Raw genomic sequence first — 16,660 nt, forward strand, 5'->3', positions numbered from 1 at the left:
TGGTGGTGTTGGGTCGACGGTTGGACTCGATGATCTTAGAGGTCTTTTCCAACCTTAATGATTCTATGATTCTATATAGAGACATGCAGCTTTCAAGCTGTTTCTCCCTTTGAGAACTTGAATTCAATTAAAAAGAAATGTGAATACATACCACCATTCTTGTTTTCAAAGCTCATTTACAGTTATACTCTGTCCACTAAGAGCTCCTGACAGCAGAAAACTCTATCACTGGAAAGCTGTCACACGAGACGCCTGCATGATGCTTGGGTGCCAGAGCTGAACAGAATGGGCCACATGGAGTTGGCCCCCATTCAACAAGCAAGATTTTGAAATAAACAGCAATGGGTTTTTTCTTTTTTTTTTTTTTTAACTAGGCACACACAAACCTGTCTTCAGCTGCTAACCTTAATATATTACTCATTCTTCCTTTCAAATAACGTCATGTTCAAAACCCCAGTGACTGCAGAATATTTACTTGAGGCTGCTACTGATGGTTTCTCTAGAGCTGTTTATTTTTCCATGCATGAGCTCATTACATCACTCTGTGGTTTTCTTAAAGGTTGTCAGGGTGAGCTGGATACAGGCTAGAATCTCTTGCTAACTAAAACCAAATCATTAAGTAGCACAAATGGATTTGGAGATAACCCAACTCTGGAAATGAGGAACAACCATGGATTCCTCAGTGGAGACGGGGTGCTCCCAAACAGGCAGCCATTAGATTTATTTTCTTGGAAGCAGGATAAATTATCAAGTGTTTCCCTAGATTAAGAACTGTAAAAGAATAACCATTTGGACTCTTCCAGGCTGGAATAGGTTAGGGGGAGAAGGCAGGAAAGTAGAAGGCTGAAACAGTAAAAGTAGAATGAAAGGACAGTTCCCACCCATGCTGATTAGAGAATGGCCATTGCAAAGGTCCCATCTGTATTGCCTTCTGCTCTGGCAGTGTTAAAAATAAATGACAGAAGGCAGTGCTAAATAACAGGCTTAGTTTGGGGTATCCATGTGTGTGCACATGTGGGTGTGCATGTTTGGGGAAGGTGAAAATCAATTCAAAACAAACATCAAAAAATGTTTTTGTCATCTTGCCACAACAAACAAAATACTGGGTGGATCTAGATCTTCCACTTGCCCCAAAAAGAAAAAACTGACTTTGGGGCTTTTAGGATTCACAAACTAAGTCTTCTGATTTTATAAGTGTAGAAAAAAACACAACTTTTCTGCTACTCAACAGTCCAGATGTTAGAACATGTTCATATTTTGGTTCCTGCCTCTGGCTGAGAAGATTTGAACCTGCATCTCAGCCTACTGAGAAAGAGATCTAGCCGTCATTTCATTCTTTAAGGTGGGCTAGGGTAACAGCACTAGCAATCCCTCCTAGCAATGCTGTTTTACTTAGCATAGAAAAATTCACTGGCAAAACGCCTGGAGACATATAGATTCTCAGTCAAGTGCTCCAATTACCAGGCTAGAGTCATTCTGCTTTACCTGATCCCTAGCTTAATTAGTATTTACACATGCCAAGCAAAACATAAATGCTCCAAAAGAGAGGACTGTTTCAGGAGAACCTCTTCTGTTTGTCAACACTAAATGGAAGGTGGAACACTCAGATTTCAAATGCAGGTCTTACGAGATATAGGCTGCGTATGCAACACGGGATGTCACCAGCTCTGCAATGCTCAGCTACCTGGTGGTTGGTTCACTCTGAAGCCTAACATTGACCAGAAACAATGATAGCAAATTACAGAGCCTATTTGTCTCCATATAGCAATTCTTAAATTCTCCTCATGGTTGATATAGTGATGGTGCTAGCTTTCCAAGATGTCCAATGTCAGTGCTGATTAGAGAGCAGCACACTTCCTCTGACAATAGTTTCTACTGGACTTCTCTTCACTGCAAAGGACAGCGCTATAATTTACCGCAGGGAAGAGAGATCAGGGTTAAGTGTTTCAGTATACAAACTCCAAGGAATAGAGCAGGCTTTCAAGAACTTAAGACTAATGAAAAAGAACAAAATAAAAGAGTTAGGCTGGATATTACAAAAAGAAAAATCCTGAGATTGAGTTCAGACAGCAGAGCAGCTTCCTGTGGGAAGAAGTGAAATCTTTATTGCCTAAGGCATTTATGCTATACTAGAAAATGCTGCTCTTCATACAGTAAAAACATTCACTAGGCCTAAGGCAGTAGATTAGATGACCTACCAGGTCTTTTCTCACTCATTTCAGTGATCCCATTAAATTGCTGCAAGAGGATACCAGACTGTATCTGCTTCAAGACAGTAAGTGCAAGCTCAAAGAGATAATATAGCTGAGCGAATACCAAAACCAAAAATCCAATCTTGCGCTAGTAAAACTTACCTTAACCCCTTAAAAATAAATGAAAAATCAGAAGTGTGATGAGCATTAATATTTCAAGCTGACAAGGGCCAAAAGCAATTAAAAACATCCTCTAATTTTGCATGCCTGTCTCATGATAGCTGTTTCATCATCTTCAGCCAAGACAGACTTGAAGACATTTGAAGAACCTGATTCTAAATGATAATTATCGTCCCCAGCTCTTTGTTGTTTGATCCCACTTACCCTACATTGCCTTTTAACATATACGACAAGGAATGAAAGGTACTAAAGGGGCTAGGCTTCACTGGTTGAAAGAAACAGACTAAAGTAGCCCGCACCTAATATCAGCTAAATCATAGCCCTATTTTGATGAGGCAGCATTTCTTGATATCAATAATTCAGTGTAAGAAACAGAGACGGCTGTGTATTTGTAAGGCCTAATGTGGAAATTTGGGGCTAAAAATTGGCAACCCAGTCTCTTAATGAGATCCTACAGCAAATGAGTGTCTGTCAGGGCAATCAGTAGGGCTGAATCAGATGAACCACACATCTCATTTTAGCTTGCTGTAGAAACCACCTCTTACAGAACTCTTGAATTTTCCAGATCGTTTATTTTCAATTTGTAGCATGCACCCACAATAATCTTGTTTGAATAACAGAAATGACATCAGAACCAACTGGGAAAAAAAAGCAGACAAAAGTAAACTCACAAAAGGAACACTTCCATGAACAAAACTCCAGTTTACATCAGGCAGCTTCCTGAGGAAACACTTGAACAAACTGATTTCCTTTACAACGTGAAAGCTAGCTTACTTTGGCTCTGTCGGACCAAGTAAGGGTGGGAGACAGGCTCTCAAGTAAAAGACCCTCCCGCTCCCAAGTCCCGGAGGCTACAAAGCCTCCGAGAACCCAGATCTAGGAACTCTTCTTTCCATCACAGCTACCAGGTTTGTTGCATTGGAAGGAAAATTGGTCTCCAAGATAGGTAGGACCCATTACATAGGATTTTAATATTAAACTGTCACCTTCAATTGCACTGTGAGCTGCTGGTTGTCCCAGCAGCTCACAAAACACAAGCTGCATTTGCTCTCCCCTGAAAGATATCCTTAAAGAAGAATGCTGATACTCCTACATTATCTGAAGCTTCTGTATGATTCCCACTGGCAGTTCCTACACAGACCACCCTGCTACAAAAACAGTCCGGAGGTGAGGCACAGGAGACTGTTGCTAAAACCGGGGTCTGGGCAATGATGGATGTCCTCCTGCTAAGAGATCTTCTCCACTCTGCTGCAAGAGAATCTCACGTAACCTAGCACTGATTTCACCCTGCAGCTGGGAAGTGGCACAGGAAGGTTAAGAGAACTGCTGAGTGCCATGAATGCTCTCTGGCTAATCCAGAAATATCAGGTGACAAAGTACTTCAAGCTATCACAATTATCCGTTCTGGGAACTGGAGTTATTCCCAACAGCTATTCTAGGCATATATTGTTTCATAAAATATATGCAATAGTAGCAGCTCCTATTTAAACCTTAAGGTAAACCCATGGTTTCTTAAGGCAATTTTCTTCTTTTAATATTCCCTTTACCTACTTCCCTTCTCCCACTTCAGTTAAAATATATGATAGAAACCATTCTTACCAAGAATCCCTAACTTTCCTCTTCAGATTCTTCCAGTTCCTTGTGATTTCAGTGACTCCACAGTTTCACCCTCATCTCCAATCTCAAGTTTTACATCCTAACTTCACATCTTCCTGCTCCCCTTTTTCCCCACTCATGTTCATGATCTTTTCTTTGATGTTTTTCATGCTTGGGTCTTCCCTCATCCACTCTATTATCCAAAAAAATAATCTCAACATTTACTTAGGCACCAGACATAAGTAACCTACTTTCAATTGTGAAATAATCCAATCATTTCTCTATCAAAAAATATCCCCTGCAGAGAAGAATCTTGAAGTTGCTAGAAAAGAAGCCCCTCTCTGTATTTTCTCAACTGCTTAGACCAAAAACCACAGCTCAGATCTCAGAGCCAAATGAATCGGTTTGTACATCCATAAAAGACTGAACAACAAACAGAATAAAAATGACAGCTGGCTGGGATGAGTTAACAGATGAAAAAATTAGAGGTCCCCCAGTCATGGTTTGGGGAAACAGAAACACCCCTCATCACACATTGACTGTGGCCTTCTGGACACAAAAAAGGATGCTATCTGAAATTATTTTATAGCCTACACTTCAAGTCCTGCAACACTGAAAAGCAGCAGGATAGCTACAATAAAGAAAGAATGAAACAAGAATAGACAGTGAGGGACTGCGACCTAGTTAAAAGAAACCTCTTTTTTTTAGATGGAACATTACCTGAATTCCTTATACTGGAGCTGTTCAGTTTGGAATCTTTGATGACCAAGTGCTTAATCCAAAGGGTGGGTGCTGTGATTTCTGAAACAAAACAAAACAAAGCACCTGCTTTAAAGAAACTACAGCAACTAGTGAATGCACATGGTTGTTACTCATGAGGACGAGATGTTTGCTACAATCATGCCTTAACTGATCCATCACCTTTGTAGAGATTGGCTCATCCCCTGGTGAGGTCTTCTACCTCTTATGAACCACTATTTGTAAGTCTTCCACAAGGTTATCTCATTATCTTCCTGTTCCAGAGAGTACCTCTCTGCTGGCAAAACATTTTTTTTTTTCCTCCCTCTACCCCCCACTTCCTAAATTCTCAAGTCTAAAGCCTTTCTCCTCAAGACTTAGAGATCTCAAAAATTATGTTGTGTGCTATAGTACATGTTGGTTTCCACTAAAGTATGTATGAAATCCAGATTAAAAAAGAGTCAATCCAGACCTTAAATATTGCTTTAACGGCCCAAGAAGAGCTGACCACAGTCAGTGGTCAAGCAACAACAAAATCCGAAATAAATAGGCAGAGAAATGAAGATATTTCTGGAAAGACTTGAAAGGAATTCTGTTAAAGAAACAAGTTCTGGTTAGAAAAGCATGTCTGATGCACTACAACCAAGACATCCAAACATAAATTTGTGGGGAAAAAAGTGCTTAGAGCACCTCCTCTGAGGTGTTACAATCAACATAAAAACACAGCAGAACCTGCCCTAAGCCACAGAAATGACACATCATCAGCATTTGATTAGAACTGAGCAAAGCAGTACACAATACCATGTGCTAGAGCTTCTAAAGTGACATTTTTCAGAACTAGTATTTTCTGAAAAATTTTCAGTTTCCACAAGAGCATACTTTAAATACTAGATCCCGGAGTTTGTCTTAAGTTCCTCTAAGAAGTTTTTACAAGAGTTTTCTTGCTCCCTTGTTGACATTTACATGGATCTGCTCAGCAAGGGAGAAGCTGGCTGACTACAAGAGAAACTGATTATACATTATAAGAGCACGAAGGAAAAATGAAAGGGAATTTTTCCTTCCTAAATGTTTTCAGCTACATTGATTGTAGGCATTATTGTAATCATGTTCAGGGCATTTTTTCATATGGAAGTACAGGTTGAACACTGATATTCCAGCAGTAGTAAAAGTTTGCTTAACAAAGATTGCCTTATCTGCAGGTTTCACTACACTATTTTATCACCACTCAGTCATGATGTGCTCCTACAAATACATATACCTATATACCTTGGGCCTTTTGGGGGGAGAACTACATCAAATTAAACACTGGGTGAGAGGTAGGAAGGGGAGAAGCACAAAAGTAGAAAAAGTCCATAAGCCAAAGTTCTGAATCCAAACTCCTAAACCTGGGATGAAATTTAGCTCTCGCTCTGCATTATATGAACTGGGTATGTCTACAGCTGAAAAAGGAGGGACAACCAAAGCCAATAGATGCCGAAGAATGGGTCAGGGCCTTTAGAGACACAGTGGTGCATAGCTTTAAGTGAGGTTGAAAGGTGCAGAAAAAGGAATTGTGGGAAAAGAGGAGAAAGGAAAAGAAAAGATAATTAATCCTTTGGGATCTACCATAAAAATGTATTTTCCATCCAGTTAACCTGGACATTTTTTGAAATACAGATAAGCAACATAGACTCCTCTGAAGAACAGATCTGTGGGAAGAGTAGATTCTCACTGAGTTAAGAGGTGAAGTTTACCAAAAAGAGAAGATGTTTAAAGAAGTTATTCTTTAGGAAATGAATACAACTTGCACACTGAAACTAAATAGAGGGTGGATGCAAAGAAAACAAAGCCTAGAAGTGCAGGAGGAAATAAAAGGTTTTTTAATTTAAAACTATAGCAGAGATGATTAATAAAATACTCTTCTGTAGAGGAGAATCTTGTCCTAAGAGGAGATTCACTATAAACATCACTGAGATCTGCATTGTAATGAAGTGAAATAAATTTTAAGGAGATGACTGCTTTATGATTCAAACCTTGGACACGAGAGTAAGTTATCTGATCTACATTATCTCTGGCACTGCTCTGTTATGCCCTCAGGGACAATGGTAGGGAGTGGGAGGAGAACTTATTATGCCTGAAATTTGAATTTTCATTATCCTCTAATGTAGGTGAAAACATGAAAAAGGTGAACCTTCATCTTGGAGATGCTAAGGTCCAAGAGGTATCACACATTTCAGGGGCTGCTGAGTGTATTCAATGCCCTTTGAAAAGTCAGCCCCTTGTGGATTGAAGGTAGGCACCCAGAAACAAAGCATGAAAAAAATTCCACATTTTTATTGTCCATTCATGTTGCTATCAGCTTAACCCTGGTTGCCTGACTTTGAATACACAGGTTTTCAGGAGCCCAGCAATCTCAAACCCACTGAATGGGATTTAGACTTTAGCTCCTTCGAACATCTACGAAGAGTCCAGACCTGACAGGTAAATGGATAAGTGTTTTGCCCTTTTCTGTCATCTGACATTTGCGTCAGACACCAAGTACAAGGCATTCCTCAGGAAGACCCTACCTAAGACACTGGAAGAGTATTCTAGTGAAGTATCATGACATGTTTGCTCAGATGGAATCAAGGGATTGTTCAGGATGACATCCTGAGGTGTCTGGTCCAACCTTCTGCTCCAGGCAGGGTCAGCTATAAGAACAGACCAGGTTGCTCATGGCTTTATCCAACCGGCTCAGAAAGGAAGGACAGAATATCATGTCTCTGGGCAATCTCTTCCACTGCCTCATTGTCCTCACGGTGACGAAGTTTTTCCTTATATCCAGTCCAAACATTTTGTTTCAATTTATGACTGTTGTCTCCCATCTCATGCGTTACTGAAGAGCCTGGCTCCATCTTCTTGATAAACCTCCCTGTAGGTATTGGAAGGCTGCTATTAGGTCACCTTTAAGTCTTCTCTTCTCCAGCCTAAATGCTTCTTACACTCTTCCTGATGTACCCACTTTAAGCCACTGTTGGAGACAGTACGCTCAGAGGTAGTGGATATACAAACTTTTCGTCAGACCCATGGGTCTTATGCTTATCACTACAACGACCACAAATCCAGTTAGTCCTATTTTACTAACAGAGATGACAAAAATACAGAGTGACAAACTTAGAGTTTGTTATTCATCGACGCACAGCTTGATTAACCTGCCTGTCATACTCATACTCTCTTCTCCCAAGTCATAAGGGACACTGCTAATACAACAGGAAGCCATTGCATTAGTCATTCTCTCTAGAAGTCTAGGAGATAAGGTCTTGCATAATATATCACAAGATTTTTCATCATACAGTCCAAGTCCATTTATCAGACTTGATTTCACCTACAAATCAAAGCGAAGGTTTTTGATTGAAAATGTTTTCCATAGGACAAGATTTTTTTCAGGCTCTGCCTGTCACCAGAAGGACCAAAAAGGTCTGTTCACTACACTATTTCTCAAGAACTTTGCCCAGTTCTATTTGAATGACCAAAACACTGAGTGTCTCCTAGAAGGAGCTTCTGAACAGGCTGTATTAACAAGATCAGCTCACTCCTGCATTTTACTAGTGCATTCTTTCCTTTGAATATCTATGGGCAACCTCTCAGGGGAAAACTTAAAGGCCAGAAGCATGCTGTGATTACAAACAGCAATTTAATACAACATCAGCTTGCTGCCAGGAGGAACTTTCTTTTGATATAAACAAGATATAGTCAGCATGGCTTCAGTCTCCTCTGTTTATTTGAGAATGCTTTTGCTCTGAGGGCTTTGCTTTGTTTCTTAAAGTTCACAAGAAGATTCTTACAAAGCTATGATCACTAAATGGAAGTGACAGGACTACAGCATCTTGCCATTAAATGAGCTTATTTTAGCAACAAAAAACCCCACCCCATCACCTGTTTTTACAAGAAGGCAGAAGGTATCAACAGCACCACCTACTCTTGCTCAGCAGTCTCCACTGATCCAGTTTAAAAAAGTGTCAAGTACAGCAGTTCACTATGAAAATGCATAGGCCTTCCCCTCACTGCCTTAAGGTCTACAGTTTCAGGTGGATCACAGAGTGGTTCGGACATCAGCCTGTAGCTTGACTATAATGGTTGTGGGTTTAAATCTGTAGAAAATATGCACTACTTCTAAGCAATATGCAAGATCTAAGCAGCTGCTAATAGGTCCATTCACTACCCAAGGACCACTATCCCCACTGGTACTTGTGTTTGTATGTGTAAAAAGCATGACCCCTCTGTGATGACAGCCATTTTATCCTTGTTTCAAGGCTTCCAATGGACTAAAGTCTGATATTCCCTCTCCAAAATAATACAATCGCAAGATTAACCCATTTGAGAAGGAAACTGCCTTGGTGGGCCATGAATTAAGTGTGCCCAGGACACTGACTTCATTTGCTTAAATAGTACGTGCGTCAACGAAAGTAATTGCTAAATAAAGAAACCTCCCAGCAATTTTCTTCCAAGTCAACATTCACAAGCTGTGGTTTAGCACTACCCTCTCTTTCATGAAGCTGTAACCCACTGCAGAGGTTATGAAACTCCCAGCACTGGTATCACAAGGGTGGAGAGAGTGAGGGGGTAAGGACAGTCTAAAGGAAGTTGTCATTTCTGACTCAATGCACACTCTTTTTGCCATGACACCTTTTTCCTCCAAGGTTACCCCAGGAATCTGGTCAACTGGTGTTATTGTTGGATTCCAGGGAAGAGGGGAGGATGTAAAAGGATTAGGGAAAATGCCTGAGGTCCCAAGGGCACTGTGAAATTTGGATAACTTATGAGATTCACTGGCTTTTCTGCTTTGCAGGATAAAGAAAGCGTTTGAGCCATAAATCCTAGGGAAGAGAGAGGAGGAAGTAGCTTTTATTGTTATTATTGGGTTTTTTAAGGGATGCTCTTACCTTCTCCATCAAAAATAGGCTGGGTTTCCATGGTAGGCGTTGGCTTCGAACCGTCATCTGAATTGAGGGTTAAAAAGAATCGAAAAGAAACTACCATTATTGAGGTAAATACTATCTACTCTCCAGTACTGTTGAATGATTGGGATTTGTACATGGCCCGGCCAAGTCCAGAAGAGAGAGAAGACAGACAGAATGAAAACAAATTATTCAGAGTTTACACTAACAGCAATAACATTTTACATAGCAAGCATGCATCAAGCACTATCCCTTGATTTAAAAGAAGCCTCCCTCCCTCCCGTCTCCCTCCACAGACCATAGGTGTGCATCACCTGGTAGTCCCCCCTTGTTGCACTGATCAGGCAATCGCCTTCTTAGTTTCAGGTGGCTATATATCCCACACAGGACATTTCCTGAGACAGCAGAGGTCTGGGGATTGCTGTCCCACTGTGTCTTTCTCCTTATTCTTTTTGTTCAAAAGAAAAACTCTTCTTCTGAAACTTACCTGTGCAGAACCTGGCACCAGCATTCACTGCAGAGCTGTTAGAAAGGGATGGTCAATAGCAAATCTTTTTTCTTACAATGTTTGCATCAAGGTATTCTCTAATTGCAATGCCGTGGCAATGTCTTCTAATTGCAAAATCGTGGAAAAAGAACTTCTCTTAGATTAGGTTTTTCATGTGCAGGAGCGCTCCATGTCTTCTGACCACAAGTCTTTCATAATTAAAAGCTTCAACCAAAAAATGATTCCACAGGAAATATAAATCTCAAAATTTAGAGATGGACCACAGGGAAAAGCGTTGAGTTTACACTCTGTCTGGCTTAGTACACCTATCCATCATATCTACAGACCCAGCTTAGATTCAGGCTGAGTCTAGTTTCCTCAGTGCTCAGAGTGATCTGGATATCAAGCCCCAGCTTGGAGCATTTTCACACAACACGAGGACAGTGGCATAGCATTATAAGCGAGGCAAAACCTTTGACTGTGGGCAAGCTAAGCTGGAACAAACTGTAGAGGAAAGTCTTTTGTTACATAGCAAGATAAGAATGTAGAACATTGTTGGGATGTAAACTAAGATGAGATTAGCCTAGGGTTGCCTTTTTTTTTTCCCCCTTTTTGGAATACAGTGGCTTTAAAAATTTACAATTTGTAACAACTATTTTTGTTACAAAGATGACACTAGGCATCAGCAAAGATGGCAGTAACCTAAAACAGAAAGTTGCACAGCAAAAATCAGTTGGAGGGAGAAGTCTATGCCAGAAAAGCCAGGCTTGCCACCGTCTCCAGGACTGTATCAGACACACAGGGCAGAAGCCATTTGGAGGAAAGGTGCGTGGGACAGCCCCTCCTACAAGCAGCAATAACTGTCCTCAGCCTTCCCTTACTTTTGTAATTGGAACCAATATAAAAGACCATTGGAAGGGGAAAGGCAGAGATGGAAAACAGAGGCTTGTAAACTATTTTTCCACCAATACCTGTATTTGCAGTTTTATAAAGTGAGCAAAAGCCTGAACACCTCTTCCACAGATCATTAATTTTACGCATTTCCACAGAAAGCAATCTAATTCACAGAAAGAAAAAATGTAATTTCATTTCAGCCTCAGAGATCCACTGATGTAAAGGAGGTTGACAGAAACAAGCAAGAGATCCTGTTGTCATTTTCCCTCTTGACCAATATATTTGTTTTTATGCTTCATTATAAGCACAGCAAAAAATATTTGGAAGAAAAAATACCTACCATTCCTCAGTCAACTATTGTTCTGAGTTTTCGTGTTATTGGGTATTACCAGTAATATGGATAAGCAGTATTTTTCTTTAAAACTCTGAGCAACCGATTTCTGGAAGAATTTCCCAAATTTTGCTTAAATTACAAGGAAGATTTTGCCCTTTAAAGAAATCTCTGGATAAAAGTAAATAGTTGATCTTCACTTTTTTGTCAGAATAGCCTGCTCTGCTTCTACAAGATCCCAGAAATCACAGCTATGACATTTTATTTATTTAGGGTGACACTTCACACTGTAATGAAGCAGTGAGCAGTATGTAATCAGCATGACTGGCTTTACAGATTGAGAAACCAACCCAAAACTGCAAAAGATATTCATAGAACAACTGGAAAGGTGAACAATTCCTAAGTTACATAAAATAGGAAGAGAGCTGGCATTAAAAAAAAAAACCAAAAAACCAAAAAAACTTACCAGCATGATAATAAGTTTATTCCTATTGTTCTCATGAATGCTTCTGCACCAAGTAATTACAGAATTGCTTTTCAGATTCAAAGCAGCAACCCAGAAGCCAACAACAGAGAAAAATTAGAAATGAATCTGAGCCACAACACTTATGCAAACCATTTTGTGAACTTTGGGACGCTTCAGGTTCAGGAGGGTTCTTTTAGGCTCGTGCATGTGAAGAACAGAGACACTAGCAATTATAATTTGGGAAATACATTCTTCCTAAAGACAGAATTTTGTAGCAGTTTTTGTATGAAGTTAGCCATTAAGCTACTGAAGGGTATTAGACAGTGACAGAATAAATGCAGCAAATAAACAAAAATACCAAACTAACCTTTGAACTGTGTTTTATTTTTACGATCATCTCTGTAAAATGGCTGTGAACTACACAATCATTTCCTCACTGAGTTACTAAGGCCAAATTGTCACTAAGTCCACATTGTAGCAGCACCCAGTACAGTGTTAAGGGTTTTGCACATAGAGGGAAGTATAATTACCCCCCTGTTGTTCGAGCAAGTATAGTTCTTTCATCACACGTACAAGAAAACATGCAATAGACAAAAGCCCTGTAATTACATTCACCATATTTCAAAAATCAAAAGCAGGGATATTTCTGATTATTTTTTTGAAGGTCATGAAATAGTCACATAAAAGACAAAAATTGCACTTTATTAAAAACACCATGCTCACTTCCTAGCTGCCAGCTTCTTACTCTGAAACTACCAAATCTACTACTTAGACTGGAGAATTCTCAGTAGGTCTCAGTGTTTCAAATTAGCTTATGGCAAAAAAGTTTCACTGCCATTCCCTTTGGGCAGAAGAACAACCCTAATACTTGTCTACTCTCATTCGATTTTTCTTCTCGCTCAATGCACTGTTCATCACACTAAACATTTGTTCCACTGGTCTGTTTGCTCCTGGTAAACAAGGAATAAGTTCTATTTTACATACCTGAAAGTTTTGAACAAACATTTTGTATTCCTTAAAGAAACATTTTAACATAGAACAGAAAAACCAAGCTATTTCACAGACCTGTGGTCTCCTGTGATATTATACAAGATGTACAGGATATTGTTACTTTACAGCCAAAGGTCATGAAATATGTTCATCAAGTACGATCTATTCCTTTCTTCAAAAAGCTATTAAATTCCACACTTCCAAAAAAGGCGTGTAACTGCAATAGTTCCTCATGTAGAGCATGTCACAAACAGAGGGATCAAAGAGGTCAAGTAAGTGCTTCCTAATCCCTCTAGATGGCAATGCTTCCAGATCAGGAACTCACGTACTGCAGAACCATCAAAGATAATTTCCCTCGGTTGCAGAATATTCTCAGAGCCTTGATGAAGAGTGCACTGGCATGCTTCTCTTTCCATGTCTTACAACACAGCATGAATACCCACTTTATTTTTCCAAGACAACCACTGAATACAGACAGCATCACTCAACAGAATACCTCTGATGGGACACAGTTTTAAAGCCATAAAACCCCTTTCCAGTAAGCCTCCTTTTCCTAGGATACACCTGCAAAAGTTGAACTGATTTTTCTGGCTCAACTGGTGTCGACTTAAAAATGGTATTTTTATCTTATCACTGGTAAGATTGAAACAGGCAGGTCCAAACAACTCTCCCTAAGCCATTTTCACATTAAGATACCATGGCTATAAGCCAGAAGCCCACTTGCATTACTACTGTCAGAGGCTTGTAAGCTTAAGAACAGTTTTTGTTGTGTTACCCTGACAATAACTCAGATCTATTGCTAGTGGTGGGTAAGAACTCTTTATGCTCCCACTAGGACTCCCCTCCTTTACCCTTGCAGAATATCTAGCAAGCATCCACATCTGGAATGACTGCAGTATATGCTGTGGTTGAGAGACAAGGAAATTCAGTTCATGTGAAAGATGACTGCTAAAGTGATCTTTTTACTCTGAACAACAGGCACTGAAGCCATGAGCAACTCGAGTTATGTTTGGGGAAAAGTAAACTCCCTGACATAGAAAAAAACAAATTACTATGGGAAAATGTGAAGTAACTGCCTGCTGCTGTGAATCACTGCTCTTGCCTCAAGCCACCTAATGGAAGCTGAAGAAAGCGGAAAGTTAGGTGATAGAATTAACCTCCTATACCACATCTCCCACCCAGGAAAATATACCCACTGCAAGAGTCATCTGTATACTTGCATCACCACATTAGCAGATTAAGATCTATAGTCTTCCTAAGCAACCTTAGCCTTCAGTACATCACCTTTGTGTTCTCACTGGAATCCATGAGACACTCTGTAAACACTTCTATCATTTTTAAGAGCACTAGTGTTTACGGAGTCAACCATCCAGGCCTTGTACAAAATCTAGTCTTTTTTGTAAGTCTACAGCTTGAGCATCAAGGGTTCCCAGACTTTGAGTCAGCCTGATAGAGTAAGAGGATGATAATTTTGCATGTATAGCTCTGCCCTGGGAGGAGGCAGCCTTTGTCCAGTGTCAAGTGGTTCCTTCACTTACCATCGTCTGGTTTTGGGTGAGCCATTACAGAGCATAGCTGAAGCTAAAGAGGCAACTTCGAGCACAGATAGCCAGGACAATGAGTGAATTCTTAGCATGTCCTGTTCAATGTAGCAAAGTCCACCTTTAGTGAGTCTGTCAAACCAACGGGAAGGGAGAAAGAGCTTTCCTAGGCTTGATCACTCCTGAGGGACTTAGGTCTCTTATACACCTTTCTGTGGCTTTAGTAACTCTGGTCAGATGCAACAAAGACCTGCCAGGTCAACTGAAGCTCCCTGTATCTGTGCAGTTCCCGAATCTTAAAGATGCAATTTTACAACTTTGACATTTCTATGTATTATCCCCTGGCTTGGGGGTGTTGTTTTAAGCATTAAAAAAAGACAACAAAAACTGTGTTTGCACTATATAGGGATCTTACACAAAAATACATGTCCCTTCCAGTATTGTAGGGGTGGAGCAAATTGTTGCCTTAATCACAATCCTTCCCTACATCAAGTAAAACAGTTTCAGCAAGTCATAATTAATATAATAGCCTATGCAACTTTTATGCCGAGACATATATTGCCAATAGAAGTGCAGAAAGTTAGCAGTCATGCCAAAAAAATGTGAAATTCTTATAATCCAGCCAAATCAAGATAGTATCTTGCCAAGCAGCTGAAATGGAAATGCACCAGTGCAGATAGACTTCCCTGCCAGGTTTTCACAACCTTTTCCAGTTCTATGCATGGAGATCCCACAGCTGTTTAAAAAGTTGGTTTTTTTCGTAACCGAATTACCAAAAGCAAGTTCTCACTCTTCATTGCCTTCATTTTAAGAAACAGCAACAATGTGCTCCCTTCAGATACAACAACCACAAACAGTTGGATACAGACCAAAGTATGGAAAAGTTTTGCTTAAAAAGACGAAAATGTGCTTAAGTGCTTAACGTGAAAGGGCTCTGTATGGCTTAAGGAGCTCTTAACTGCAAAGACTGACTTGCACTGTCACTGCAGTAATTCTTCCCTTCCTATATCAACTATTCTGTATGCCGTACAGACACAGGCAGTGTTTACTGCAACACTGCATTCCAGGCATCATCCAGATAGGACAAGGAGCCTGCGCCTTCTGGAAGGCATTAGTTTCCCCCCTCTCCCCCCCCCGCCAGCTCCCTCCTCACATCTCCCTCGCAGGTGCGTCAACATGAAAAAAAGCCACTCAAGCCCGGAGGACTTTGTGGTCCAATGTAGTCAGTGCATTTGTATGGCAGCACAATTCTTCGCGCTGCGAGAAAGCCTATCCCACGCACAGACAGCTGGAAGTAACTCTGACCCCCGTGACACAATTCAAAGCCTCCTCTGTTTGGCTTTTTGATTCCTGATTGACACATTCACTGCCAGGCAGAGATAAATGCTGCTGGGAGGACAATGTTGATCCGCTCCAACTATTCTTGTGAAGGACTTTTTCAGAATAATAAACAAAAAACATTGGTGTCCTTAAGTGTCTGAATAGAACTGGAGATAGACAGAGAGGGGACCGGAGTGCTTTACAGAGGCTGGCAAGTCGATTGAAGAGTTAATTGTCTGGGTGTACAATGAGTTTATTCTGACCACAAACAAAGAGCTCTCTCTTCCTGGGCCTGGTCCTTCAAAAGCAAATGTGTCAAAAGGGGTCTGGAGCAGCACTCTGTATTAATAGCGATGCTCTAGTCTCTGGGATTAGGCAGCTTTAAAACTGTTGAATCCCAAGAGTCAGATAGGATCTCTCTAAAATCTAAAGTCGTCATTTACTGCTTAAGTTCTCAAGGTACTTCTACAGTAATTAGCCAAAACAAACCTGCCCTCTAACTTCTCATTCTCTGTAGCTTTCAGCAAACGGCTCCTTTTGAAAAATAAGGCACAGCAAGATATTACCCTTCAGACACAATGCTGTAGACCCGTTCCCCAAAATGAGATCCAGTTTTATATTATTTCAATTATGTATCGTTTAACAAGAGTTAGTTTAAATAAAACAAGTGGCCCTGAATGTCTCATACTTGCAAAGATACAGAATCCCAGTCCACATCTGGACCTGCATTTCAGAGCTTGCACTATAATAGGTCAAACCAACACAACGTCCAAACACACTCCCTGCCTCTGGGAAAGTTCAGATCCAGATTCAGATTTGAACTTTGCAGGTTGAACCAAGCCCTATAGCAATTACCACTTAAGTACCTGACTCACTTCTATAGGTTATGCAAACCTTTCTGGGGAGAAAAAAAAAAAAAATCATCTTCCTAGTACTGCTGCATGGAGGACAATGCAGTCGAAAACTAAGCCATTACACTTTACCACTTTGATGGCAAAACTCTTACGGA

General features: G+C 40.4%; 1 protein-coding gene across 1 annotated transcript in view; it reads right to left on the reverse strand.

Annotated features, from left to right (window-relative positions):
• Positions 1-16,660, reverse strand: part of SMOC1 (SPARC related modular calcium binding 1) — a 114,793-nt gene that overhangs the window by 40,216 nt on the left and 57,917 nt on the right. Inside the window, 2 exon segments of the mRNA XM_019472077.1 lie at positions 4,689-4,769; positions 9,608-9,697. Of these exon segments, the coding sequence (XP_019327622.1) occupies positions 4,689-4,769; positions 9,608-9,697 (171 nt within the window).

This window comes from Aptenodytes forsteri, unplaced genomic scaffold (genome assembly GCF_000699145.1).
Source record: "Aptenodytes forsteri isolate BGI_AS27 unplaced genomic scaffold, ASM69914v1 Scaffold3, whole genome shotgun sequence".
Lineage (NCBI taxonomy): Eukaryota > Metazoa > Chordata > Aves > Sphenisciformes > Spheniscidae > Aptenodytes > Aptenodytes forsteri.